Raw genomic sequence first — 17,118 nt, forward strand, 5'->3', positions numbered from 1 at the left:
ATAAATGCGGATACTAGCCACGCCAGTAGATTGCGCTCTTGTATTTGACCACGAACTGAAGCTGTGCAATTCCCTCAACAAGTTGCGAGTGCACGTGTATCGTTGTCAGAACACAGTTTTGAGTGCATTAGGTAGGAACTAAGTGGATTAGAACGGGGCAGATTGTTGGCGCTGGTGCGGTGCGTGCGTGCGTGCTCCCCTAGCGAAGTTAGCGGAAGAGTCTGGTGTTTCAAGAAGCACCGTATCGAAGATTTATACGGCGTAAAGGGAAAGCGGAAAACCATCATCAGCTAATTTACAACGAGGACGAAAGTGTGTGTCGAGTGATTGTGGCAGACGATCGTTAAAAAGTACTGTGACGAAAAATAAGAGAATGACAACTGCAAAAGTCGCTGTAGAACTGAATGTCGCACTCACAACCCATGACTGCACGAAAACAATAGGAGGGCAATTGCAGAGCGAGGTGCAACTCCAAAACCACACATCAGTGATGCAAATTCCCATAACAGGCAAACGTGGTGCTGAAGCCTTTAAACTTGGACTACGGAGTCAGAGTTGACGCTACAGAGGTGATACGTAGTAGGCGTTTGGTGGTGATTTGGGCTGTCATGTGGTATTCCATGGGTGCCACGGTTACTCGGCAAGGTCGCATTCCTGTCAGGGACTATGTGACTATTCTGGCTAATCTGGCCTATTTGATGGTACAATATTTGTTCACCAATGGGAATGGCGTGTTCAACACGACAGGCCCCTTGTTCACACAGCTATGGTTTTGTGAACACGACGATTAATTGTAGAATCTCCCCTGGCCACCACAGCCACCAGATCTCAATATTATTGAGTCTTTGTGGTCTAATTAGAGAGAAGAGTGCGTGATCGCTATCGACCTTGTCATCGCTACGTGAATGGTCCACTATTTTGCAGGAAGACTGATATAAGATTACCTCGAAAACCATACAGGACCCGTAATTATCCATTCCGTAACGACGGGACGTTGTTTTGGGTGTCGGCGGGTTTCTTACACAGTATTAGGTGTGGTAATGTGTTGTGTTTATGGTGTTCATTTATTTTTATAGTACATATTTATAGTTGTGACAGTTGTAGACGTGCCGGCGGTCCAGGACGTGCAATGAGTTGGCGCGCCGTGCCGCAGGTGGACGGCAGCGACAGCGGCGTGGAGGCGGGCAGCGTGCGCGGCGCCACCCCCGCCGCCTCGTGCGACTCCAGCCTGCTGAGCTGCTGCTCCGACAGCGACGACCCGCCGGCCGCGCCGCCCTCGCCCGGCCGCCGCGCCTCGCCGGCCGCCTCCGCCGCCTCCTCTACCGCCACCAGGCCCGCCAGGCTCTTCCGGGGGTCAGTACACTCCGCGGCTTGTCTGGGAAGGTTCACTTCCCACGAAGTTACTGCTAAAGGCAGGGATATCGCAACTGTCTCTAGTCACTTTGTTACAAATCACACTGACGAGGGGATCATTACACCTGTTAATCGGGGATTTTGATGAGTCTTAGGTGTGTTGTAATGTAGAGGAACCTGTCTCAGTACCTGGCTAGCGGCTTTTCAGGCGACGGCCCTGTTTCCGAGAAAATCGATGTTCAAGTTTCAACTGCTATACCTATAACTTTATTCATGTTACGACGTGTCAGTGGCGCGACACAGTCGTGGACAGCGAGAAGCTAATCAGCCTGGCGCAAACACGAAGATGCTTGTGGGATCAAAAGACGTCTCAGCATCACACGAGGAATGTTACTTACAAGTTGTGGGAGGACATAGCTTTAGAATTAGATGGGACAGGTGATTTTCTTTCCTCTCGTTTGATGGATGTCGCCGGCCGGTGTGACCGAGCGGTTGTAGGCGCTACAGTCTGGAACCGCGCGACCGCTACGGTCGGAGGTTCGAATCCTGCCTCGGGCATGGCTGTGTGTGATGTCCTTAGGTTGTTAGGTTTAAGTAGTTCTAAGTTCTAGGGGACTGATGACCTCAGAAGTTACGTCCCATAGTGCTCAGAGCCATTTGAACCATTTTTTTGATGGATGTGTTGCCACTTCTGCGTGGGGTTCCTCCACATAGGAAGGCGAGTGTATGAGCAGAACTAATTATCATTCTCGTAAGGAAACAAGAGCAGCGTATCTTGCTTCAACAATATTCAAGTTTGCCATCGGAAAGTTTCATGTGTTCTGGATACGTCATTACAGACGGCAACGATATTACGGATTTCTCGTACACTGAATTTAATCCTCATTAAAGGTGTCGTTTCTACGAATTCGGTTTTACGTTATTTGTGGACCACTTCTTTTGTAAACATTTGATTTGTATTTTTTATCTATGTAATAGCAACGGATAAAGCACTTACCTTGAAGTGAGTGCGACACGTTGTTCGCGTGCAGTAGTTTCTCTGAAGTTGCTACATTTCTTCAAGCAGTGCAAAAGGCGTGTCAGGAGGTATCCTGAGGTACATTTACTGATTCTCAAGTAGACAAAAGGGTGTTTATCATTTTCTTGCAGTTCCTTAAATAAGTGGCCAAATCCTCCACACATAGTTCATTTGTATAAGGTATCATTCACCTATTTTGCTTCCGTCTTCTGTTTCAGTGTGTAGTAAACCCTGGCGTGTGCGATACATTCATAAATAAAAAAAATCGGATAAAGGCATAACAACCGCACTGGCCAAAAAGGCCGACTGCACTGATTTCGGCGGACGATACCGTGAGCACAGGACACAGTGTTCTCGCGCGGTAACGTACACATGATAACGTGCAACGGTGTGTCACATAATTACGCATCCTGTGGACATCGCCCAAGAAAGCGTAGGGCAGCGGCTAAGGTTCAAGTGTACCATGCCGGCGCTACAAGTTCAAATCCTTTTTTTTCTCATGTTCATCGTATAGAATATCAATAAATAATACATGTCATGCAAAATTATTAAAAACGTTCATTAATAAATCAAGCACTAAAGCAAACCTTCTTTAAATGTGTATTTAGTTTGGCATATAGTAGTTTACAGGAACATCTTCCTCGCTATGCATTCGTTACTTGCTGTGCTACAACACAATTCCGGATGTTATTTGTCGTAGAAGCAACCGGAACACAAATTTCCAGAACACCGCGCACACTTAATGAAAGCTATTGTATTGCAAGCACACGGATTTTTCAGAAGCGATACCGGAAAACACAGTTAGTTTACATTCAGAAAGATGGTTCTGCCTCCTATCATCTTCGATGCGAGCCACACGTATTTTGTCATTCATGCGAAAGCAGGTGCACTAAATTGATGCAGAATTAAGGGAAGCATTTTTATGGAATCTTCCCTCGAAGCGACTTCTTTCTTACTCTTTTGCAAGTCAGGAGCATTTTTAATTTTTTGTGAAAATTTTATCCTGTTGGTTGGCTTTGGCAAGCTTCCCATGAACTAATAGTGTAAAGAAATTTTTGGCGTCCCAAGTACGGAAGAATATTAGATTTTAAAACACTTCGTACATTATTTTTTTGAACTTGCCTGATTTCGTGCAGGTCCCAGTCCACAGTCAAATAGTAAACTCTTTATTTTTTATTTTTGTTTTTATTTTTATTTTTTTTACAATGCGACCAACTTTCCCAGATGATACTTCTATGCATAAGATTACGTAAGGGCATATCTTTCCTGAAGCAATTGCAGTATGCGTTGCTTTGAAGGAATAATAATCTTTTTTTCGGGACAGGAACGGTTTCGCTCCTTTTTCCGCAAGGATCGATTGCATGTCGGTTGGTACTGGCAGCTGGTTTGATCGGTATTATTAACATGATTAGGGCCAAAATTATGGATGAGTACTTTCACCTGTATTTGCAATCCTTCCATAGCTGCTAATACTTCGTCCATCGTTGCGAACTCTCTGGAACAGTCCAAGTATTTGGAATTTTCTCTTCGAAACACAAACGAAATACACATTCGAAGAAAGTTTGCTGTAATCATTGATTAACGAAATTACTACCGCGAAAATGACAGATTTTTAATGATTTTGCATGGCATATACTATTTAATAATATTCTGTACGATGAAACTGAAAAAAAAGTGCAGGATTTGAACCAGTACCGCCAGCAGCCTTTAACCTTACCCGCTGCAGTACGCTCACTTGGTCGAAACAAGACTAACGTTACAGGTATAGGACATAAGCATAAAAGAATCAACATCGGTTTTGTTGGGAAACTATGGGCCATCGCAAGAAAAGCCGCCATCCTGATGATCAGGACAGGTCCGTCACCAACGCACCGTAGACTCTTCATAATCCTCGGTTAACGGGTCTGATGGTCTCGTTGTGGGACTCTGCTTCGGAAACAACCGGTTGTGAAATCGCATGAGAATAGGGGCATTGAATATTATTATTGTAATGCGTGTTGCTCGATAGCGGCTATCTGCGTCACGCACGCCGTCTTCGTAAAACATCCCTTCTTTCTTCCTTCTCTGTTCATTCTCCTTTTAATTCTGCCCCCTAATTTTTTTATTCATGATTCTGCAGCCTTTCTTTTTCTGCTTGAGACGAGGAATATTATAAACGAACAAGCGACCCGCCCCGACTTCGCACGTGTAGTTCTAACAAGATCACCCGGCAATCAGGTTTTTGTAGTCTTTTATATTTATGGTATGCGAAGTTCAGAACTCAGATATGTTAGCCAAAGCATCCAGTGGAACTCTGAAACATTCTTGAGAGAAAATCGACTTTGAAGTTTTCCGAGTAACTTTAATTCACTAACTTTAAGGCGATTTTCACAATAGTCTGTGTTGCTGACTCGATATCGCGGGAGACTCATTACATCGGAGGTTGGAATCTCTTCTTTTTTTGTCCCGCTTGAATACCTACATTATCTATATACAAAATCATCAACATGTGCCAATTAACACATACCTAATCATCACACTCTATGAAAGATGTATGTCTTCTTGTTTGTAATTGCATATCGCAGTTAACATTCCAGTTTTCGTTGCACATATAATTTCTTAATAAATTTGTAATGTTTTCTTAATTTAAACGATCTTTATTAACGATCTTTTATAAAATATCGATAATTAAGAATTTATATTTTTAGTGCGTTTGATATGTAATTTTCGTAAAAGAGATGGTTTGGTATGTGTTGATTAGCATACATTTATTGAATTTTATTAGTAACGAAGTTGAGTAACCAGGCGTTGCCTGGCTATTTTTTATTCCACAAATCTGTTAGTCAGTTTCCTCCTTCCCCCTCTCTCTCACTCCATCTCCTCTTGCCCTTATCTGTATCCACTTCCTCCTGCCTCCCCCACCATCCTCTCTCTAACCGTACCCTATTTCTTCATACATCTCTCCTCCCTCCTCTCGTATCCATTCCTCCCCCCCTCCCCCGTCTCTGGCCATCACTTCCACCGCCCCCCTCTCTCTGTCCACTTACTCCACCCCTACACTCTCTACTCTCTGTCCGTCTCATCCTACCCTCCCCCCTCTCTTTGTCAGTGTTCTCCTCCCTCCCCCTTTGTCCATCTGCTCCCCCCCCCCTCTGTCAATTTACTCCTCTCCACTCTGTCCATATCCTCCTTCCCCTCTCCCTGTTCATCTTCTCCCCTTTACTTTTTCTGTCCATCTCCTCCTCTCCCATCGCATTATCCATATCCTCCTAAGCCCCTCTCTATTTATCTGCTCCTCCCCCATCTGTCTACCTGTCTCTTCCTCCCCCTGTCTTTGTCCATCTCCTCCTCTTTTTTTGGTTTCTCTGTCCATCTCCTCCTCTCCATCCACTCTCTCTCACTCTGCCCTCCCTTATCTCTCTCTCTCTCTCTCTCTCTCTCTCTCTCTCCATCTCCTCCTCTTGTCTGTATCTGTCACCTCCATCCCCGTTGCTGTCTGGTCACCTCTTTGCCCTCCCTTCTCTCTCTGTTACCACACTTACACCAAAAGGAGGCTGGTGGTTCAACTTTAGAAAAAGCAAACAAGAAACCATATCGCTGGTATCGGTTTGTGGATGACAGATTTCTGGTTTGGCCACGTGGTAAAAAAGTTTTCGATGAATTCTTTAGTTTTCTAAGTAGTATAAGTCCAAAAATCCAGTTCACCATGGAAGCAAAAAAGACAACAAAATCCCTTTCTTGGATGTTTTAATTCTGAGACAGACCGATGTAAGTTTGGAACACAAGGTTTTTCGAAAGGTAATGCACACGGACAGATACTTACAAAATCCCTTTCTTGGATGTTTTAATTCTGAGACAGACCGATGTAAGTTTGGAACACAAGGTTTTTCGAAAGGTAATGCACACGGACAGATACTTACATAAGAACTCTGAATACCATCCACAACAAAAAGAGAGGTGTCATTAAAAGCCTTGTCGATAGAGCCAAAAGGAATTGAACGCTGGATTATCTGGACGCCGAATTAAAACATCTAAAGCACGCTTTGGAGAAAAATGGCTACTCGGGGAAAGAAGGAAACAGAATTTTACGACCAAATAACGGGAGGCCGAAGAATAAGCACGGAAAACAACGACGACGGAGTACAACTTCTCTCCCTTTTATTAAAAAAGTAACAAATCAGATCGGAGAGATTTTACAGAAACGTGACATTAGACTGGCCATGAAACTTAGCGACGTATGGACAAGAGCTCTGCAAAATCGCAAAATAGTTTTTTTTTCTTTGACAAGATGATAATCGACAGTTAAGTTTTATGTTTGACAAGGATCATCTATGCGTATCATCTGTGACTCTTTTTCTACAGTATGTATGTCGCTCTCAGACGTCCGAACGGTCTGTCGGCAAGACCCAACGGAGGAGCAACGTATCTGACAGTATCCAGCGCATTTTTGGACGAAGAGTTCCGTGGACCACGACCGTATACCCCGAAAGCTTAACCAGCAGAGAGGAGAAAGTTTGTATTAAAGTACAGCTTCTGGTAATAATAATTTCGTGTGGCTCAATGACCTGGTGCAAGTTTTTCAATTGGACGTCACTCCGGCAACTTGCGTCTCCGTAGCCAGTTATCCAATCGGAAAAAGGCGGCCAACTGTTCAACGCGGAATCCGAACCACGTTTCGTTTCTGGTGAATCTTCACATCACTGAGAGATAAATGCTACATTAAAAGGCAGAAAAAATCCGTGGTCCTGCCGGAATTCGATCCCGCGACCTTTCGGTTACCAGGCAAAAGAGAGAAAAATGTCTCACTTCAACGGAACAAGTGCTCATAGCCCTTAAGGTATGCATTTGAAAGGTCATGTTTACTATACTGTGTTCATCATAAGAATAAACTTGATGAAAGCATTCTCCATCGTTCGCTGTAATCTTATTGGATTTCGTTTCACGTGGAGCGGAAGCCAGGCTGTATCGAGTACAGTCAACTACGATGATAAGGATACGTTTTACGCGATGCGTTACGCGCACATCGACTGAGCGATAAGACGGGACAACAGCTTCACCATCGTTTGGACAGCACTGGCAAGGCAGAGGGTACAACTAACCTGCAGTGATGCAAACAGCTGCAGTTAAGGTGTAAAAAGAGATGAGTAGATAAACAATATAGCTTAGAATGTCTTATGATTTTTAAACGGAGTGGAATAATATTCAGCAAAACTCCTGCAATACCGTACGCTTCTTAGGGGACCAGACGGAAAGCTTAACACGCTCTCTTTCTTAACTAGCATAATATTGTATTAAAAAGAAATGGTGATGAAAATTCCTAATTTAAACACTGCGCTATTTTTCTGAGCGAGCTATGTGTAACGCAAAAGCGTATCGCAGGAGTTTTACCGTATACTGCAGTCACTGAAGGTATTAGTGTCACTCGTCTGGTAATTTCGTAACTCCTTCCATATCCGAGAAATACATTTCAGTTCTGAAACTGTGATCTGCGACGTTGATAATGAGTCGATCAACAACAGAATCGATGAAGAAAGCCAAGCGCCACATTTTCCCCTCTTCTTTTGACACAGGCTATCGTTCTGTATCCCACCAGCGTTTGGCAGTAACCTGTGACAGAAAGCTTCGTCCATTAGTTCCAATACGTCTCGCACCTAAAATGTCGTGTTACTTTTCGCGACAAATCCTTTAACTTAGTTCCAGATCAGTTGTGTTGGGTTCATATTGCAATGGTACGGCAGCAACTGCAAAATGCAGCATTTGTAGGGTGCTCGATGCTCAAAAAATTATTATTTATACCGGGCGAGGTGGCGCAGCACGTTGGACTCGCATTCAGGGGGACGACGGTTCAAACCCACGTCCGCTCATCCTGATGTAGGTTTTCCGTGATTTCCCTAAATCACGTCAGGCAAATGCCAGGATGGTTCCTTTGAAAGGGCACTGCTGGCTTCCATCCCCATCCTTCCCTAACCCGATGGGATCGATGACCTCGCTGTATGGTCTCATCCCCCAAATCAACCAGCCAATTAAACTATTGTGTACCTTGTTTCTACGACGCTGATGACTGACTCGTGTGTGGGACCATGTCATGGTATAAAACAATGGACATAGTCCAAATAAAGAGTACCGGGATTTTTCATTTTTGTCGTAATTTTTTTTCTCGCTTTAAACAAACTTTATTGACAATACTTTATAAAATAACGATAATTAAAAATTTATATTTGCATTGGAAATGAAATGAGCGTTGGGCGTCATTGGCCTGGAGGCCCCTTACGAGGCAGGTCAGGCCGACTTGGTGCAGGTCTTATTACGTTCGACGCCATATTGGGCCACGTTCGCGGCGGACGGGGATGCAATTATGATGAAGACAATACAACATCCAGACCCTGAGCGGAGAAAATCACCCGAACCAGCCGGGAATCGAACCCGGTCCCGTAGGACGGCAATCCGTCACGCTGACCACTTAGCTATGGGGGCGGACTATATTTGCATTGAAATCTGGTGTTTTGCGTACAATATGTCAGAAACAAGAGGCCCTGTATCTTTCATAAAAAAATTATCATTAGATATGTGTTATATGAAAAAATCTGACAAATTTTACGTTTAAAAGATTTAGGTGTTGAAAAAGACCATAACCATATTTGAGCCCCTGATTCGTGGACTATACTAGATTACTGTTGTTCAACGGCCGCGCGGGATTAGCCGAGCGGTCAGAGGCGCTGCAGTCATGGATTGTGCGACTGATCCCGGCGGAGGTTCGAGTCCTCCCTCGGGCATGGGTGTGTGTGTGTTTGTCCTTAGGATAATTTAGGTTAAGTAGTGTGAAAGTTTAGGGACTGATGGCCTTAGCAGTTAAGTCCCATAAGATTTCACACACATTTGAACATTTTTTTGTTGTTCAACGCAACCGATTCAGCTACGCACCCCCCTGTTTTTTTTTTTTTAAATGCCTTATCTGTATTAAATGCAGTCCCTCGGAAAACTTCAAAGACGATTATTTCCGTAAAGTTCTAAAAAAGTTAAGAATAACCTGTTTCTCGCCGCTTTGTAATGGTGTTCCACGCGCGTGTTTCACTACATAGCAGGGAGCAATATCAACCATTCTCACGCTGCGTATTAACAGACCACAACAGTACAGAGACTGCGACTATAAACGATTCTTGAAATAAAAACTACATATCTAAAGCGTGATTAAGAAAAACGTTGATGACTGTTAACGTATTAGAATATTTTAAAGTTCCATTTGCCGTAATTTAGTAATAAGGTATCTGAACTAACAACTTTCGTCTCGTTCGTTTCCGGGTCAGGATACCTGTTTGTAACGTAACCACGGAATTCCCGTACATAACGGTGTTAAGAGTAGGGACACTAGCGTGCCGTTCCGACAGGCGAGATCACGAAACGGTACTCTAGAGATAGCCCAACAAAATTTTGCGAATAGCTGTTTATTGGTGGAGCGCGAGACAAGCAGTTTGTTGATATTTGTGTTTTTAGGACGGAAACACGACAGGGGTGCGATATGTTGGCTTTGCGATGAAACGCTATTCGAGCTTGTAGGGAAGGTGTCTGAGCGTCCCGTGGTGCTGCAGCAAAGGCAGCCCCGGCGGCGGAGCAGGGTCCGGCGGCAGCGGCAGCGACAGCAGAGGCCGCGGCCGCGCTGCGCGCCCCGCCTCGGCCGCCTCCTCCGCCTCCAGCGGCGGCCCGCAGCCCCACCCCCACCACCAGCGGCCGCGCCCCCAGGCCGCCTCCCGCGCGCGCGTCGCCCCTGCCGCCGGCTCGTCGGGCGCCGCAGCAGCCGCCAGGGGCTCCGGCCGCCGCGGGGGCGCCGCCGCCACCGCCTCCGCCTCCGCGCGCACCACACCCGTCGCCGCCTTCGGCCGCTGCACGTCCGCCACGCCCAGCCGCAGGGACAAGGCCAACGCCGCCGCCGCCGCCAGGTAGGCGCGCAGCTCTCCCCTCTCACCGCCGCCCGCTGCTTCGCACATGCACTGTCGAATCCAAAGAGCTTCTGGCCGTGTGTTAAGTACACTATCCGGACATCTATTAGTGGACTTAATACGGCGTCTGTTCACCCTTCACTTTTAAGACGGCTCGAACTCTACCGGGGGCACATTCGTCGAGGTGCCCGAACGCAGGGCCGGCGCAAGCCCAAGTGCCGCCCCATGCGAGCTGCTATTTTTTTTTTTTTTACAAAACCTTTGTGGAGTTTTATTTAAACAAATCTGTAGGAAATGTCAGCTGTCAATCGCAATTTTTTATTTTACTTTTCAGATCTACCTAGGTTTCGGCCACTGAGTGGACAGTCTCGAAGCTTTTAATATGTGCTTACATCTAGTGTGCAAGTAGTATTGTCAAACAAAAGTGCCGGTCAGAGTTTAATTGTTGCTCGTGCAGGCGGAGACAGGTGTTTCGTGGCTCAAAAACCAAAGCGTCTGACTATCACTCTGAAATAGGTAGCAATAATTTTCAAAAATACGTCGAAACCCAACCAGGCTTATTAGCAATGTCTTTATCCCTTGTAATTAATCACAGCGTATTTACCCATTCAGAATAATTCTAGTCATTGTAGGTGTAGGACATGTTTGGCTGTAGTAATGTTCAACCATTTTTTTTTCCATAATGCAGGTAGAATAAAACGCTCGGAAACTGCTATTGAAGGGCTTAACAAAATTGCTTCAGGCTTAACAGGTAACCGCAGTATCGAATATTGCATTCGAATTTCCAAATTAGATTTTGTCTTCTGCAAAATTAGTTGTGAGTAAACGCACGGCGCGTAACAGGCTGGCAGCACTCCACTCATAAGAATACTGCTTGTACGGCTGTATGCCAGACTACTTCTCCCTCTCTGTTCCTCTGGCATAAGTACAACGGTGCTGCCACAGTGGCGAGGAAGAAATTAGTCCACCTCCCTCGCCACGTTCAACAGGGGCAGCTGGCAGGTAGTAGAGGCGCCATGCCACAGTTCCCGAAGCCGCTCAGTTTGTCCTAAATAAGAAAAAAAAGGGGGGGGATAGAGGGCAGCAAATTTGCCACCCCTCGGAAAGTGCCGCTCTGTGTGGCCGCACGTTTTGCACGTGCCTTGCGCCGGCCCTGCCCGAACATCTGTGGAGGGAAGGGTACCCGTTCCTCCTGAGAGTTGAAATTGAGAAAGGTAGTGAAGACAGACACTGTCTGAAGTGAAGTTGACGTTTTAAGTTTTTCAAAACTTTTCCATTGGGTTCAAGTCAGGACTCTGAGTGGGCTAGACCATTTAGAGAATGTTACTGCCCACAAACCACTGCCTCAGAGATGCTGCTTTATGACGGGGTGGATTGTCACGCAGATACGATCGATCGTTGTCTCCTTACTGTTCCTCTTCTGTACACTGTTCACAATGCTGTAAAAGTGTTTGTATCCTTCAGCATTTAGCCTTTTCTTAGGCACAATGTGGGGACCAAACCCTGAGTATATGAAAAACACTAACATAGTGTAACAAACACCTCTTCTGTATTTCCCTGTTGCACTACACAATGATGGTAGGTAACATTCTCTATGCATTTCCTGTCTGTGGGATTGCGAGGAGGCACAGTGTGGTTCATCACGCTAAATCACTCATTTGCAGTCATCGTTTCCAGTGGTGTCATGGAAAAATATAGAAATTGCTCGTAGGTTGACTCTTACATAGAAGATAAAGCAACCAGCCACTTTTTACAATGCTATTTATTTATTTAAATAGCGCCATTACTGGTTTTTAACCAACGGGTTCATCTTCAGATGGCTAGTTCACATTAACATTAGCTTTCATTCTGAGACAATGTCTTTTTAGCTGTGATTGTACCTCACAATGATTCTAAGTGATGTAAACAAACCATTAAAAGAAAGATGTTTCAGTTATTTATGACGAAAAATCCACGCCATTATGTTCCAGTGCAGACTGCTTATGATCTTGCATCAGTGAAAACTGTATGATGCACTTTATGTATATGTTTTGGTTGTAGGGCACCCCAACCCCAAAGAAATTTCATCATTTGGGAAAACAAAAGGCGAAAGCTAATGTTAAACATGAACTAGCCATCTGCAGATGAACGCATCGGTTCAAAACTGGTAACGGCGCTATTTAAATAAATAAACAGCATTGTAAAAAGTGGCTGGTTGCTGTTATCTTCTATGTAGGGGTCAACCTATATTTTGTATGCAGCCACTGGCTCAAAATGTCAGTTTTTGACAAAATAATGTTAGAAATTGCAGTTAAGAAAGTAGCTGAAGAAGCCTTAGGAAAATAGAAAAAGAAGTTATAAAGGGTTTAAAAAGTTGTACATCAGAAGTATATAAGGTTGTAAAGAAAAGACAAGATGCTTATGTTAAGAATCAATCCACGGAGCAGAATCATCCAATTTACAAACAAGAGAGAAATGCATTAAACTGAGAACTGAAATGAGCTCATCAACAATTTTGCAATAAGCTTATAAGTGTAATAAAAGGCAATAGTCAATGATAACTTGTAAAACATTGAAAATGTTCAGTTAAGTGAAAAAAGACGTTGTTCTCAACCAAGCAGTAAAAGAAGTTGCCCAAGTAGGAGGGGTGTTCACAAATGGTTCACAGTACTAGTTTTTTGTTCTTTATTTATTAATGAACATGAGTCAGTTTACATGATATCTCTCAATAAACTCTCCACCAACATCAGTACACTGCTATTACCTTCCTGGAAACTTCATTATTGCATCATGGAACCACTATGTGGGTTTACTACATACCCTCTCATGGACATCTGTGTGCAATTCTTCATTCTTGCTGAACCTCTTACCTCGCAGCACAATCTTCATGCTATCAAATAAAACATAGTCAGATGGAGCAAGGTCCGCTGAATATGGTGGGTATGGCACAACAATGAACCCTAGTGATGTCAACTTTGCAGTCAGTCATAGCATGAGGCTGCCATTGTCATGCTGTGGGAGCACTTCCTTCAACCACTTTTACTGGCTCCTTTGCAAACAGCAAAGCAGTTTCATATAAACGGAGTGTCATGTTTCAAATTGTGGAAGCAATGTTTCTGTGAAAATAAATTGTAATTTTTTTTTAAATAAAATGGTTCATTCATTTATTTGGCCCTTACACAGGCACAGTGAGGGGTTTTTGCCTGCGGTACTAGCAAGCATTTACAGCATGCTCTAGATGTATGTAATAAACCACCCAAACATGCACTAAAATTGGATGGTAGTTGTAGGTTTGAGCCACTGTAGTTCCATGTTCCCAGTTAGACAGGCCTGTCAGTTTGTCAAAGAATATTTTACTTCTTTCTCTGTATATTGGCTGGTGTTGATGAAAACTTGATTCAAATGACATGTTCTCATTCCAACAAATGCGTTTGGAGCCATATGTAAATCATAAAATATCAGACATACTGTTATCATTCTGCCATGTCAAATTCATTATAGTCTCAGCAAGTGGGCAAAGGTGTAGGCTGTGGTTAATAAGTAGTGCTGGGAGGGATGTAGCAGCCCCTTTGAATTGAATTTTGAATTATATTTGCCAAATTTGTGTGTTGTTGGTGAGAGGGGGAAGCACAAATGGCGATTGAGTCCACGCACCATGGTTTTGCACCCATTCTATTTTGCAGCTTGATAAGGGTGTGTACAGGGGAATAGGAGATAGCAGTTCTTAGAATTTCTGCATGGATTTAGAAAGCATCATTTATGTGAAGTACAGCTTCCCCTTTTCACACACAAAATCATGTGAAACATGGACCCAGATCAACAGGCAGGTTTTGTATTCCTAAATTTCCAATAATCTACAGCACTGTAGATTGGTAACAGATGTCTGAGCGTATGGAATAGGTTCTCAGATATGTGAGAGGCTTGAATACTTTTTGAATATTACACCCAGTACACTTTCCATGATGACAAGTGTTTCTGAGAGATAAGGTACTGTTACAAGTACCACAGTGAAGTGTCATATGACTGCTCCTATACTGTGTGTATGTCAGCAATCTATCAGATGGGATGTGCAGCTATCCAAGACACTCGATTATGATGGGTACTGGAATATATTATCATGGAGAGAATGTTGTGCTATATCTGCTAGAAAGGGCTTGATGAGAATGGGACTATCATCTGGATATCTGTCACATTTCAAATGACGTTCAATCTTGCAGTTACATGTTCTACTTTGACACAGTGGTTGTACTCTGATAGAATACACATTGCAGACGGAGTGCAACACCAACACCAGCACCTACACCGACATCTGCGGCTGGCTCTGGCCCGCCATCGCTGGGTGCGACCAAGGCTTCTGGTGCACCACCTGCCACATCACCACGAGGCCAACCACCATCACTGGTGGGCTCTACTGCTACGTGTACTGCAGAAGCACGTCATGTGCTTGCCACCTATGCCACCCTGCCCAGGCGCTCTCGCCGTCGCACACAGTCGCCACCTGCAAAGGTCAGCAACACCTTTTTTTGCACAATATGATTCACACTTCTCTGAGTGATTTAAGTAATAATGAATTTAACTAAGAATTTGGAATAAAACACCTAAACACTAGTCACCTTCATCTCAATAATGTCTGAAACCTCAAAGGGCCCTTGTAACAGCTACTGCAAGTCCTGGAGACATCAAAATGAGCCACACATGTGTGTTGTCCAATTGGTCTGGATATTTCCCTGACATTATGTGTTTCTACATGAGCTCAGAGATTATCAATACAATTCAATTCAGATCCTCTTCACTGCCATCTAACCAAATATACACACTGAATGTTTTTCATGCCAAGAAGTCATAGATAACTAGAGAATTTTCATCTTGGAAGACACAGTTGAATATCTTGCCATTATTAACATGATGGACAAACAGTAAATTTGCTCATACAGTTGTTCTGAAATGACCAATTTCCATATAGTGAAAAGATTCTCCAAAACTCACAGTGCCTTCTGCAGACTGCAGCATCTCTTACATAAAGCTGTCACAAGACTGTTTGAGGTCTATAAGCCAGCATACATTAGTCACATACAAGTATATGCCTTATTTCAATATATTTAAAACGTCACAAGGAATGCTTCTCAAAGAATAAATTCATTCACACACCTCTCAAGTAACATTAACTCAGAGCAACTAGTTAAATGCTATGCTGTACAAGTCTTTGTAGTGGCAAAGACACCAGCCTTTTAAGCCGGCCGTTGTGGCCGAGCAGTTCTAGGCACTTCAGTCTGGAACTGCGTGACCGCTACGGTCGCAGGTTCAAATCCTGCTTCGGGCATGGATGTGTGTGATGTCCTTAGGTTAGTTAGGTTTAGGTAGTTCTAAGTTCTGGGTGACTGATGACCTCAGAAGTTAAGTCCCATAGTGCTCAGAGCCATTTGAACCAGCCTTTTATTGTGAGGATTGGGGCTGAGATTTCCACCTGGCCTCACTGACTTAGATTTTCCACACACACACACACACACACACACACACACACACACACACGCACACAGTGTAGAAAATCTACGTAGCTGCAACGGCTAAGTGAACACAGCCATGCATGAATACCCACCCACCTCCCCAGGGGTCGGTGCCCCTGCAACCCATAGATATATTATAGTCAATAAACAATTAAAAAATAGATCTAAAAGATAAGACATTTAAATAAAAGCAAACCTATACTTAAAAAAAAAAAAAAAATCTCACGAGATAGATAAGGATGCTATATATATAGTGTTACAAAAAGGTACGGCCAAACTTTCAGGAAACATTCCTCACACAGAAAGAAAGAAAATATGTTATGTGGACATGCGTCTGGAAACACTTACTTTCCATGTTAGAGCTCATTTTATTACTTCTCTTCAAATCACATTAATTATGGAATGGAAACACACAGCAACAGAACGTACCAGCGTGACTTCAAACACTTTGTTACAGGAAATGTTCAAAATGTCCTCCGTTAGCGAGGATACTTGCATCCACCCTCTGTCGCATGGAATCCCTGATGCGCTGATGCAGCCCTGGGGAGAATGGCGTATTGTATCACAGCCGTCCACAATACGAGCATGAAGAGTCTCTACATTTGGTACCGGGGTTACGTAGACAAGAGCTTTCAAATGCCCCCATAAATTAAAGTCAAGAGGGTTGAGGTCAGGAGAATGTGGAGACCATGGAATTGGTCCACCTCTACCAATCCATCGGTCACAGAATCTGTTGTTGAGAAGTGTATGAACACTTCGACTGAAATGTGCAGGAGCTCCATCGTGCATGAACCACATGTTGTGTTGTACTTGTAAAGGCACATGCTCTAGCAGCACAGGTAGAGTATCCTGTATGAAATCATGATAACGTGCTCCATTGAGCGTAGGTGGAAGAACATGGGGCCCAATCAAGACATCACCAACAATGCCTGCCCAAACATTCACAGAAAATCTGTGTTGATGACATGATTGCACAATTGTGTGCGGATTCTCATCAGCCCACACATGTTGATTGTGAAAATTTACAATTTGATCACGTTGGAATGAAGCCTCATCTGTGAAGAGAACATGTGCACTGAAATGAGGATTGACACATTGTTGGATGAACCATTCACAGAAGTGTACCTGTGGAGGCCAATCAGCTGCTGATAGTGCCTGCACATGTTGTACATGGTGCGGAAACAACTGGTTCTCCCATAGCACTCTCCATACAGTGACGTGGTCAACGTTACCTTGTACAGCTGCAACTTCTCTGATGCTGACATTAGGGTTATCGTCAAATGCACGAAGAATTGCCTCGTCCATTGCAGGTGTCCTCGTCATTCTAGGTCTTCCCCAGTCGCGAGTCATT

At 44.0% G+C, this 17,118-nt stretch overlaps 2 protein-coding genes across 2 annotated transcripts in view; both read left to right on the top strand.

Annotated features, from left to right (window-relative positions):
• The window catches only part of LOC126251594 (uncharacterized), a 153,047-nt gene extending 150,451 nt beyond the window's left edge, over window positions 1-2,596 (top strand). Inside the window, exons 3-4 of the mRNA XM_049952166.1 lie at window positions 1,154-1,353; window positions 2,590-2,596. Of these exons, the coding sequence (XP_049808123.1) occupies window positions 1,154-1,353; window positions 2,590-2,596 (207 nt within the window). The remainder of the gene's footprint in view (window positions 1-1,153; window positions 1,354-2,589) is intronic.
• A 7,573-nt stretch (window positions 2,597-10,169) lies between these two features.
• LOC126250492 (uncharacterized) overlaps window positions 10,170-17,118 on the top strand; it is a 79,702-nt gene continuing 72,753 nt past the window's right edge. The window contains exons 1-2 of the mRNA XM_049951564.1: window positions 10,170-10,284; window positions 14,535-14,769. The gene's annotated coding sequence lies outside the window, so the exon portion shown is untranslated. The remainder of the gene's footprint in view (window positions 10,285-14,534; window positions 14,770-17,118) is intronic.

The sequence above is a fragment of the Schistocerca nitens genome, chromosome 1 (assembly GCF_023898315.1).
Source record: "Schistocerca nitens isolate TAMUIC-IGC-003100 chromosome 1, iqSchNite1.1, whole genome shotgun sequence".
In the NCBI taxonomy this organism is placed as follows: domain Eukaryota; kingdom Metazoa; phylum Arthropoda; class Insecta; order Orthoptera; family Acrididae; genus Schistocerca; species Schistocerca nitens.